Here is a 12877-nt window from a genome sequence, read left to right as displayed (position 1 = left end):
TTGAATGAGTCGACTAGTGAAGTAGAAGTATCAAGTAGACCGAGTGAGTTAGGCGAATGAACAAACATATTAGATTGGTTGGATGAATTAAATTGACTAGAAGAACAAATATAAAATGATTCATTTCATTTCATGTTAAATTGATCTTTCCACTTATCATTGTGTTTTATTTCATGCCAATTTGCATTCACATTCCATTAATTCATCGCCTCTAATTGAATATAACTTAAATACTTTGACTTTGTGGTGGTTTATGAGGACGATAATTGTTAGATGATATGCAAATATAGTGAAAGATATATTTGAACTAAAATTGATGTTTGCTTTTTACACAAGTAGACCACTAGATCAAGTTGGTTTTAAGTTTTGTAGGATGAGACAAAACACTAGAACCACAAGCGATTACTTAGTCTAGCTAGTATGTTGGTACCATTGCGACTTTAAGCTAAGTCAAGTCACAAAGTTTAAGTTTTTTTTTGTAAGGTAAGCAAGGCAAGCCAAGCCATGCCAAGTCTAAAATGAACTAAGCTGTTGAAATGATTGTTCAAACTTGGCTTGGTTTCTTTTTTATAAGCTTGAGCTTGATTTATTTAGAATGTATCAAACTCTCAATTTAAGCTTGTTTGATTGTTTAAAATTTTTACATTTTAAAATTATTTGGTTGGATATTGGGCTTGATAATACAAACTTATTTGTTCATTTTAAAAGTTTTTTTTATTTATTTAGCATATTGATCAGAGTTTTATTGATGAATATGATTTACTAATATTGTTCATGACTATTGTTAACGAACGTTGTTCACGAACATTATTCACGAAGGTTGTTCAAAAATGTTCATAAATATTAACAAGCTGAATACATATGTGTTTGACATAGAATTGATGCAGGAGGAGTCGAGCTTCAACGGATCATAACTTTTGACTTAAGTATCAGAACGAAGGGCGATCAATTACTAATCGAAGCTCTTTCAGATACCTCTATTTGTTATTGAGTCGAAATTGTAACGACCCAGTTTCAAGACCATCAGATATCGTTTAGTGCTTTTTTGGAGGCCCCGAACATCTTTTATACTATTTTTGATAATTTTTAGTTTTTTTGTATTTAGGGTATTTGTAATAATTTTGTTTTATAAGTTAGGATTTTGGATCTATATAAGCATCTTTTTAGTTGATGTTAAGGATTATCTTTGTTATTGAATAAAAACTTCCTTTTTCGATAAAACCTACAGATGTTATTTTCTCTTTGTTTGTCGATTTCTCGTCTTATTTTCTCCACAATTCCTCTCTCCCTTCAACTCGTAGGATAATCATTATTCTGTCTAGCATCAGTTGGTATCAGAGCCCTAAATCCAATAGATGGTCATCGTGGTCGTGATCATGGTCACAACAAACAAGTTCTAATTGAGGAAGTCGACCACCGTAGTCGTAACATTCAAGACATGATGATATATAATTGAGGATTTGTAGAGGCAAATCACAAAATTATCCCAGCGTCTAGCAGTCCAAAATCTTAAAGGTTGTAAGTTCTCTCATCTCAAGTTTGGTTCCACTATTAAAAAATCCCTAATTTTTAATCAAGGAGAGATGTCGAAGCGCAAGTTTGATTTTGAGGGATAAGGGATCAACCGCCCCGCCACCTCCAACTTCGAGAGAACGTCAACTCCGTAGCGCCTTTATGTCACCCCTTCCTCCCGTGACGACGGAGACAACCATGAGGATGCGAACTTCGACAACATCGAGTCCAACCAATCCTGCTCTCCTGATCGTTCGATGAGGCGGAGGAGACGACGACAAGATTAAAATATTTGATGATCCAATTTACGACAATGATGAAGTGAATGAAGTTGTCGATGAAGTTGGTGACGACGTATTGTAGATTTTGAACCCTGAGAATTCCATTGATGGAAGCACTGTTGGCCGAAAAGTTGAAGGCAAAGAGCCTTCATCCTTCGATTCTCAGTTGGGATGGGCAAGAAAGGGTGACTAGAAAGTTGATGAGAAACTTTAGGATGAGGATGAACCTACCTTCTTGTAGGGCAGAGTCGCTATTCAATTGATATGTCACCTGTTAAAATTTTCAAGAACCCAGAGGAATCTTTGGGCAGGGCTACTGCACTACAATTGACCTGCATCAAGGAGAGAAATGGAGTTAAGGGAGCAACAGCAGAGGACAATTATATTCTAAGATTCAATTCCTAAAGATCTCAATCGTCCCTGGGAAGATCCAATGTCGAAAACTGGCGAGCCACATCTCGGGTTGAAGGTTGGAGTAACCTAGTAAAACCTTTCAATAAAGTTGGTATCATCCATATCCCTACTAGCTTTATATAATGTCTTACCACCTCTATTTCAACCATATTGCATATACTTTTGATACCCTGTGATAGTGATCCCCTTCCAAGTCAGCGAGCTCGGCACACGTGACTCCAGTTCACATGTGGTTACAATCGAGATGACTCGTCCTAAATGATCGTGGGGCCGATCGTGTGGGGCCGCTAAGATGGCGGATTCCACCTTTTTGCAGAAGAAGAGATGACTCGTCCTCAATGATTGTGATACAATCGAAATGCTTCTAGATGCTGAAAACCTTCCAAGAGACATAAATGTCTCTAACATTCATTTTCTACCATGAGCATAAGAAACTCAGTGTCACAACAAGGACCTACTGGCCATGTTGGTCATGATGTACCCAAGAATTCCTTCCAAGCCCGAAATCGACAATGAACTTTGCATGTCAACACGAAGATAGAAAGAAAGAAAGTCCAAATACCTGCAAAACAGCACCTTGAGATCTACAACCTTCTTTGCTTTCCTATTGTATGTTAAACATGCACACCATCAGTCCATATGCTTGTTCAATCATTTTACTATCAAGATTTCATCCTATTTCTCAATTATGTTTCTTTGAATCAGATGAACTTCTGGATTTGTTCAGTTGAGCACAAAGTATCGGATGCACAGCATGTTTGCGTTTTTGTTGGACGATTGAGTCCTAATCCTCCAGTGATCTCTTCTTAGCCTTAAGATGTTGCTCAAGGCTTTTGGGTAGAGGGGGTGTCCTCCCTCGCCGAAAAAGAACAGCAAGAGCCCCCACTGTACGACAAATATCGAAAACCTGAAAACCAAAGTAGATGTCCGCTTATGGGATGCCAAAAAATGGAAATGAAGTAGAGTTTCACTCCTGAACTAGAGAATGGTTTCTTACAGAGGATGCCTCCACTTCTGCAATGCCTTCACAACCTTGACCTCCTCCCTCTAATATGTCACAGTATTTCACTGCCTCTTGCTCGTCTTCAAAGATCTGAGATATACAAGATTTTAATATCCACCGTTAGAACTCGGATACTCTCAATATAAACCTCTCACTAGCTAGTATATGAAAAAAAGAATAAACAACTCAATTCAAAAAAAAAATATTGCATGAACACAATGCAATTACTTGCTAACTTGTCTTGAATGCAAACTTTCTATAGAGAGTTAATATCATCCTGAAGCTGAAATGCATATCACAATGCCAGCAGAGCAGTTTGAGAAAGAAGGGAAGAAAAGGCTACAAAAAATAGCTGACTAAAATTGTGTAGTTCCAAAATCCGTAGATTGATAGCTAAATACACGAAATGGGCTTTCAGACTGATAGCTAATACACATCTTTTTTACTCATATCACATGAGTTGAGCTTAATCAGTAGATCGGAGTTTTCTTGAAAATTTTAAAATTTTAACTTCAGGGCTCATTTTAATTTTGCAATTTTTCCACACAAAAACTGCTGTGGGATAAACTGTGGAAATGTCATAGCAAACATACATAAATGAAGCTGGTAATTAAGCTGACTTACAATTTATACTCTAATTTTGTATAGATAACTGTAGAAATGTCACAGCGAACAGATTTAATGGAGCTAGTAAGCTAACTTGCAATTTATACTCTTTATTCGTGTGTTAGTCTGATACTAGTGTTATTTGAAACATACTTACATATCATACTAACTTATTTATAAATCTGATACCAACTACACAATTAGTATCAGATGATTATATTATGATACCAAACATGGAGCAACATTTTAGTTAATAGTTTTTTTTAAGACCAGCAATTCACTATCACACCAGCACCTTGTAGCAAGGTTGCAGAAGAAGAAAAAGAAAAAAGAAAGAGGGAGGAGATGAGGTGGGAAGGAGATTTTAGTCCAAGGGAAATTTAAATTCTGTGCACACCTAGTTTCACATGTGGAACAATGAGTTCTGCCAATGCCAACTTATGACATGGGACTTTAATCTTTGATAAAAACTATAGTGCTGCCATTGTGAAGAACTCTCAAAATAAGCAAGAACATAATTAGCATAGAAACAAGAGTTCGAGTAAAATGTTTTATTTTCATTGAGTGCTCCTTCATTAATGAGAGGATCAGTCCAAGGTCATAAGGTCATAAAACAACAAAGGAGATGTAGCTACTAGAGTAATGATAAATGACTTTCCAAATGATAAAGTAAGGAACTACTATTATTGAATAACAAGAAAAACTATCAAGGCTTACAAGCACTCCTTCTGTGATATCTTCCACAAGCATCTCAAATTTTGTTCCAGTACTCTGTTTAGTTTTACTATCAAATCCAGATCCACGCCTTCCTCCTTTAGCAAATAGCATTCCAAGTTCTGATTCTACATCGCTGAAGATAGGAAAAAGATATTAATAGGAGAAATTAAGAAAATTTAATGAACTTTGGTAGATGAAGTTCATTGAGACCTGTGATTCCTCCGTGTTTTCATGGTCCATAATTGGTTATCTCTTTGAGTCAGCACATAAACTGGTTTTGTGTCTCCTCTCCATGGGTTGGTTTCCAACACTGCAAAAAATTAAATTTTAAACAAGATGCTTCTGAGAATATAATTGTTCCTAAGGTGGTAGAAAAAGAAAACCAATACGATCAGATCTACCAAAAAAGAGTTCAAAGGAATGTATGCACACAGACTCAAAGGAATGCCTCTCTTTCTCCAAGTCCAACCTACAATGCTCTTATGTAATTTTGATTGTCATGCCCTTGCACAGACTCATTACTGTTCTGAATTTATGCACGCGCAGAGATCCATGATAAAAGGCTAAAGGAAATTGGCACGATAAGTTCTTTCTTCGATAAAGAAAATTTTGAAGATCCAAATGAGCCAGCACTACCATTGCCAAGTTATAATCAGCAGAAACAAACAAACGAAAATTCTGGATCAATTATACTTCGACACATATAATCCTAAAATCTCAAGGTCTAAACAAGATCGCACGACATTGATCCATCGGAGAAGAACGGATTTGGGGATCCACATACCATCGTAGCCGATTGAATCGAGGGACTGCATGACCTTCCGGCGCATGTTGTACGCGCGCGAAGAGACTCTCCTCACGAACTCCTGCGAGCTCCCCGGGATGCTTCCGTCCATTCCCAACGCCCTCTCCACCTCCTCCTCATCCGCCTCTTCTCCCCCGCCCGATTCCGCCGACGAAGACGCGGAGGCAGCGACGTTCCCCCTCCGACACCATCTCCTGGAGGATCCAGCGACGGGCGCGGGAGGCGGGTCGAAAGAGCATAGGGCAGTAAGGCGGTGGCTCGCGGGGAAGGAAGGGCGGCTGAAAAAGAGGGTAAGCGGCGACGACCAATCTGTCCCGCCTCCGCCACGCGTGGTGAGAGGAAGAGGAGTCGACGCCAAGGAAGGAATCGCCTCCATGGCCATGATTCGGGCGGTGATCGCCGTCGCCGGTGGTGTGGAAGGGGAAGACGGCGACGACCAGCAAGGCGGGTTAACTTATAAGAAGCAACTCTTGATTCTGTGTGTGGATTCCGACACCAAAGCACGTATTCGGTTTGTCTCATTGGACGGAAAAGATCCTCGAATCGGTGGCAACCAATGAAAGGGAAAGATTCCTGGAGTGTGGCCCAGTTAAAACAGGCGAGCAGGAGCCAGGACGAGTGGAGTGAATAAAAGAAATTATTACGAAGAGAAAAAAAAAGAGATCTTTGCGTCTCGGTTAGAAAAAGGATACATTTTCGCGTCCCCTTGAATGTTACCCACTTTTAAATTTCCCGCGAAAGAGTGGGTCTGCGAAGTCTTTGTCCTCTGGGTCCCTTTTAACTTCGCATGGTAATGGGCGGTATATTTGTGTGTCCCTGTGAAAGGGTAGGTGAAATGAGGGTCGTTGTTTAAGTTGTGGAAGGAAGCGCTACGTAGAGAAGGAACGAGCTTACGGACACGATACGATACCTACTATCGAATGCTGAAGTCAAACTTGAAGTTCCTTACGCAGAAATAGAAGTGTGAATTTATGTGTCGGGTCACAGTTGAATACGATAAAATAAAATTATTAAAGTGGACAAGGATCAAATAAGTCGAAGTAATGTCTTCCTCCGTCGTAGTTGACTGTAGTTTTTCGATTTACCTTCTCACATATGGTCATGGGACCGATTGTGTGAGACCGCTGAGGTGACAAATTTCACTTTTTCCTGAAGAAGTACAAATTTGTGCACACCCCTGGGGTATAGGTGAGTTTGTTACTACGAAACAGACTTGTTAAAGTGGACAAGGATCGAATCTCGACGAAATCGAGACAATGCCCTCCTCCGTAGTGGCCAACTGCAGCTTCCCGATTTACCTCCTCATAGATGATCATGGAGTCGATCCTATGGGACCGCTGGGATGGTGAATTTTATCTTTTACTGAAAAAAAGAAGTGCGAATATGTGTGATGGTAAAAAATAAGATGGATTTTTATACAACAAGTGTTTGATTTTTTATCGTAAGATACGTGATATCTTATAAGTGTTTAAATCACTCGTGATGTTGAATTATCTATTATGATCCATCTTTATTAAAGATGTTGAATTGTCCATTATAACTCTCGGGGCATAGTTGAGTTAGTTAGATAGAGCAGAATTGTTAAAGTGGACAAGTGTTGAATCTCAGTGAAGTCGAGGTAATACCCTTCTTCGTAGTGATCAACTATAATATTTTTCTATTCATCTCATAGATGATTATAGAGCCGATCATATGGGACTGTTGGCATGACAGATTTCACTTTTTATTGAAGTGAATTGTCCATTATAATCCATCTTTATTAAATTAGTAAGAGTGATATGTTTGTTGTCTAAATGTATACAAATGATATTATTCTTGGGTCAATGAATAAAGATTTTCTGAATAATTTTTTTATTTTCATGAAAAGTGAATTTAAAATGAACATCAAATAAAGTATACGAAGTTTAGCATGGAAAGTGATAAGGATTTATCAACTTTAATGGCAATAAATATTAAGATGGGATCATAATATCTTATTGTAGTAAATTTGATATTTTATTTATGGTTAGTATGTGTATTAGGTATCAATTATATATGTTAAAGAATTTGATTTGATTATCATTAAAAGGATCCTGAGGTATATTAAACCTATTCTTAATGTAGGTCTTTCATATTTAAGGGCCAATGCACTCACGTTAGTTGATTACTCTGATTTCGACCATGCGAGTTGCAAATTGGATACAAAGAATAATAGTGGGGGCTGCCCATTTGGTTACTCTAATTTCGACCATGTGACCAATGCACTCACGTTTCTGACTGCTTTTGCACGATATTCAATCATTCTTGACCTATTAAGATGCCCTGTTGCCTAATATATGATCAATTTTGAACTGTCAAGACTTTATTGTTGTATGACATCCGATCAACTTTAAACTGCCAAGACTTTCTCATTGCTTAGTATCTAGTTAATCTCAACATACTAGGATTTCATTGTTGTTTAGCATCCAATCAACTTTGATCTGTCTAGATTTCAAATCACCAAGTATCCGGTCACTTTATTTTCTATTCTTTATCTTATATTTTTTATTCTCTGTGCTTGTTCTTAAACTGTAAGACGGATTTATCTGCTTCCGGAAAAAAGACATTAAGGCTGCGTTTGTTTCTGGAGACAGGGACACAAATACAGAGACAGAAATCTCTGTCTCCGCCCCCATTTGATTTTGAGAGACAGAGACAGAAATAGGATTTTTGTCTCCGTCTCAGATAGAATTTCTGTTCACTTTCAAACTGGGGACACTGAAATGGAGACGGAGACAGAATTTCTACTCATCTTCGCTTTCGGCACCGTCATGCCGCCGTCCGATCACCGCCGACAGAGACCATTGTAAATGCGTCCCTGTCTCTACTGTCTCTGTATTTCTGTATTTCTGTCTCTGTATTTCTGTATTTCTTAAATCAAACGCAGCCTAATGGACGGGTGTCTTTTATATATAGGTCTTGAAGTGTCAATCCTGTGAGTTGGAAACCAACTAAATTCTGCTTGTTTATTTGTTGTTTATTTAATTTCATTGTAAGTTATTATTTGATAGAAAGAACGAACATATGACGAACGAAAAAAAGGAAGACACGATCGATATTCATCCCCCCTCCCTCTATCAATCTCCGTCGGTCCTACACATAATATTGACTACGTGGAATCCAAATCCAACCTTATTGACATCTTCACTAAGTCTCTTTACGAAGCAAAGTTAACTTTGTATCAATTTTGAAAATATAATTTGTTTTTATATGATAGATTATGGTTCAAGAAGTGTGTTTATATAGTTTCATGACTTTTTATATAGATACTGGCAATTCTTTAAAAGTTTTTTGAAATCTTAGTTGATATTGTCTTTTAAAATTAAGATTTTGGGATATATATATATATATTTAATGTCTATTTAGTTGTTTGGATTGATTAATAATATTTTCATCATCTCCTACTTTGAGAATAACGAGTTTGCTTTTTCTATTTTTCGATATTATTCTATCAAATCAATAGATTTGGAATCCGTGATTTAGCCATTCAGATGACAAATTTCACTTTTTGTTGTCAAATTAGACTTTATTAAAGGCTTTAAGAAGGTGCAGTCCTTGTGTTTGCTTTGGAGGGAAGTGAAAGGCCTCATCCTCATCGATTGACCCTCTAAAATGTAGACACAGGTGCAGGTTAATTAAGGAGGTGTAAAAGAATTGAGCTTGATCATAAATTTTTTGAGTCGATTTGAAAAATATTTGATTTATATTCAAATTAAAATTATCGAATTCTCGAATTCAAACATGTTTTGATAACTGTTTTGAACCAAAAGAGCCTGAATTCTCTTTTTACTTGCGTAACATGGAGCTCATATATATATATATATATATATATAGATTTGATATATTGCGCGGTGAAAAAAATGCGACCCCGTGCGCGATCGATCCACGCCGTGCACGCCCGATCGCGATCAACAATAGCCGTCCAAAAATCGCGATTGCACAGTGTTTCTCCTCGGACCTTCACCGCTTCTTCGCCACTGTTCACCGCCGTCCGGCCACCTCCGGCCGCCGGACCGGGCCCGTTGGAACCGCAACTCGACGGCGGTCCGGAGGTGGCCGGAGTCCAGCCCCGATTCGACCGGAATCCGGCCGAATTTCGGCCGAAATCACCGCCAGACACTGGCGGGCGGTTTCGGTCGGATTCCGGCCGAATCGGGGCTGGACTCCCGATTCGGCCGGAATCCGGCCGAATTCCGGCCGAAACCGCCCGCCAGTGTCTGGCGGCGATTTCGGCCGGAATCCGGCCGGATTCCGGCGAAATCGTCGCCAGAATCGTCTGGTCTGTTTCGGCTCGGAATTCCGGCCAGATTCCGACCCAATCCGGCCGGAATCCGATGCCGGTGTGTGCGCCGTCGAGTTGCGCTTCCAACGAGCCCGGGATGACGGCCGGCGGTGATCGGACGGCGACGAACGGCGGCGATGAATGGCGAAAGGTCGGCTGATCGCGTAGCGGGATCGCGCGGGGGCGTCGGGCAGGATATCAGAGCTATATATATATATATATATATATATATATATATATATATATATATATGTGTGTGTGTGAAGGTGATGACCTTGAGTAAGCAGCACCATTAGATGCAAGAGCAAAGAGATTCTTCCACCTTCATCTCTTCATTTCTTTCTTTCCGTCGTGCACTCCGCTCGACAACTCTACTTGATAATAGCATTTAGGTACAAGCTCAATTCGCCATGACCAACGTGTCCCTTGATGATCTCGAAGCACTATTGTAGGGGACGAAACAGATATCTTTTGCAGATTTCGACATCTCACTTCCCAACTCAGCGTTGCTTTCTCGACTCGATACTCAACGACCCACTCAGACTCGGACGACTCGACAGTTGGGCATTTTCGGACCTTATGACACTTGACATTCCAACTCGATGTATTACGTAGGAGCACTCGACGTCCCAACTCGACTGTTGACTTTCCACTTGGGCTCAGGAATCACTAGGGTCACTTGGACCTACCAACGACGATCCATTTGCGCTCAGGCAATTCCACTCGATAGTCCAACGGACGATTACGCGATCGACTCGAGCACTCGACAACGCTAACAATCCAACACATCTTCCTTCCTTACTTAGCAGTTTGAAATTATCAATCAAACTATCTTGACAGATAAATCTAAATTGTTTTTATAATTTTAATTCAAATCTTCTCCTTGCCGACAATTAGTTTTATTTTTGGACTTTACTCAAAAGATTGCAAGGCTACCAACATAGAATCTATCAAATATCAAATCTTTTCTATATATTTTCAACATGAGATTTTGATTGTATACCAACAATCAACCCCATAAAGGACTACTGGGAGCTCTCATTTAACGATCTCAATTGACCTCTTATTTTGTATTGTTTTTATAATTTTAACGGTCCCAATCTTCTCCTTACTAAACTCCCAATCAAAGTATGCTCTAATACCACTATTAGATATGATAGAATTCATATATCTTTACAACGGTATGATATTATCTACTTTGGGACATCCTCATGGTTTTATTTTTGGACTTTACCCAAAAGGTCTCATACCAATATAGATTCTTCCATTTTATAATTCAGGATCTTTTCTATGATTTAATGTGAGTCGATACATTTTTAGGTTTTACTCAAGGTCTCATATTAAAGTATCTTCCATTGGTAATTTCATGAAACTTTTACCTCCAATGATTGTATTCCAACAACATACCTGGATTGACAAACTAAAAAGAGTACGGAGATCTGAATTGAATATAAAAAACTGTCTCATCATTAAATTGTGGACCAATTAATCAATATTTATTTGCTCTTCATTGCTTTGCCTCAATTATTTGGCACATGTATTTTCAATTTGTCTCATCTAGTTAAACACTAACTACATGATCATGCAGCCAAAGCCATCCATCAATGAATTAAATGGATGAAAACTACTGCATGATCTCGACAACTCTCCCAACATTCTTCCAACTCAATTCTGCTCCCAGGACATAGCCGAGTTGGTCACCACATGGTAGATTTATAAAAGGAAATAAGAGTCAAATCCCAACGAAGACTATGGAAATACCTTCTCACATGGGGGCTAATTAATTTTGATTTCCTAATTTACTCCCTCTCGATAGTGTGGAGCAATCAGGCAGGCCCGTGAGGATGATGAATTTCACCTTTTGTAGAATTCCAACTCAATTCAATTTCAATCAATTATATGCAATTAGCTAATCTCAACCCACTTCAACAAGTGCCATTTTCAAACGCTTTTTTCCTATATTTATTTTATAATATGTAAAAAGAATTTTAAAAGTCCTCTTTATTTTTATTATCATTAATAAGGTGAAATTTGGATGTCCATTATCGAATACTCCTTAGATATCATGGTCTAGTACTTCTGGTGATTTCTATATCTTAACAAGAGAATTTAGTTGTTCAAAATTAAATAACGCTTTGAGAGAGAAATATCAAAAAACAATAGAATAGAGGAGAGATCTTATGGAATTAACATATCTCATCCCTGAATTGTCATCTTTCTTTTATAGTTCTTACCGTGTAATGGAACTCATTATGATATTAATATTCTTCTTTTGCAACGATTGCCGACTACCATGCATTATTATCTTTCTATTTAGCAATGGCCCCTCCCTAAAAGATCTCATTCGTTCGTAACGTTAACGTTCATCATTGATTATATTTATTGCTCATTGCTTCCTTTGCCCTTTTATGCCAAGCACTAGTCTCCAATGTCGATTATTATTTGGCTCCGAGACCAATTCCCAAGCACTAAACTTTGAAGTTGAGCACTTATTTGACTATGGACCTACTTCCCATACACTAGATTCTAAGGTTGAGCACTATACGCTTCAAACCCTATTCTCAAACACTAGATTCTAAGGCCGACCACTATGCAACTCTGAATCCGATTCCCGAACACCTCCTATTCCTGAATCTGTTTATCAAACATGTTATGTTTTTCCAAGCTCAACCTCTCCCGAAGCCTAAGTACTATTTTTGAATCATGCTCATTAATAAAACTTTCATCAACATGCTAAATAAATAAAGAAACTTTTAAAATAAAAAAAAAGTTTGTATTATCAATCTCAATAATCAATCAAATAAATTTAAAATGTAAAGGTTTCAAACAATCAAACAAACTTGAATTGAGAGCTTGATTTTCTATATCTAAAAGAACTAACCTCAAGCTAAGTTTGAATCAAACTCAAGCTCATAAAAAAAAATTTTGTCTGGCGTCATCAAGCTAATCTTGAATAATCATTTCAACAACTTGATTCATTTTAAGTTCAATTTAATTTAACTCTATTACTTTATCAAAGAAGCTTTTAAACATCATAAAATTTAATTCGACTTGACTCATTTATAACTCTATTCGGTGGCTTAAATGTTGGAGGGTACGTGTTACTTGAGGGATCATACATTCAGTCAACCATCAATCACGCATACATACAGTTTGGAGCTTTAGTATCGTGGTTGGGACCATTTAGACATAAATTTTATGATGTTAAGATTATGTTCATCAATAAAATTATTATCAAC

At 38.1% G+C, this 12877-nt stretch overlaps 1 protein-coding gene across 1 annotated transcript; it reads right to left on the bottom strand.

Moving 5' to 3' along the window:
* Nucleotides 1-2622: 2622 nt before the first annotated feature.
* Nucleotides 2623-5746, bottom strand: LOC141843350 (uncharacterized). Its single transcript, XM_074731432.1, has 5 exons — nucleotides 5318-5746; nucleotides 4744-4843; nucleotides 4534-4666; nucleotides 3205-3300; nucleotides 2623-3114 (listed from the first exon to the last, which is right to left on the bottom strand). Exons 1-5 carry the CDS (start codon nucleotides 5718-5720, stop codon nucleotides 2992-2994), a joined length of 855 nt encoding a protein of 284 aa, XP_074587533.1. The 5' UTR covers nucleotides 5721-5746; the 3' UTR covers nucleotides 2623-2991.
* Between the last annotated feature and the right edge of the window lie 7131 nt (nucleotides 5747-12877).

Source organism: Curcuma longa, chromosome 12 (genome assembly GCF_044706935.1).
Source record: "Curcuma longa cultivar G26 ecotype Majalengka, Jawa Barat chromosome 12, ITB_CL_G26_1.1, whole genome shotgun sequence".
In the NCBI taxonomy this organism is placed as follows: Eukaryota; Viridiplantae; Streptophyta; class Magnoliopsida; order Zingiberales; family Zingiberaceae; genus Curcuma; species Curcuma longa.
The sequence above is the reverse complement of the archived record's forward strand: the minus strand, read 5'-3'. Positions and strand labels throughout refer to the sequence as shown.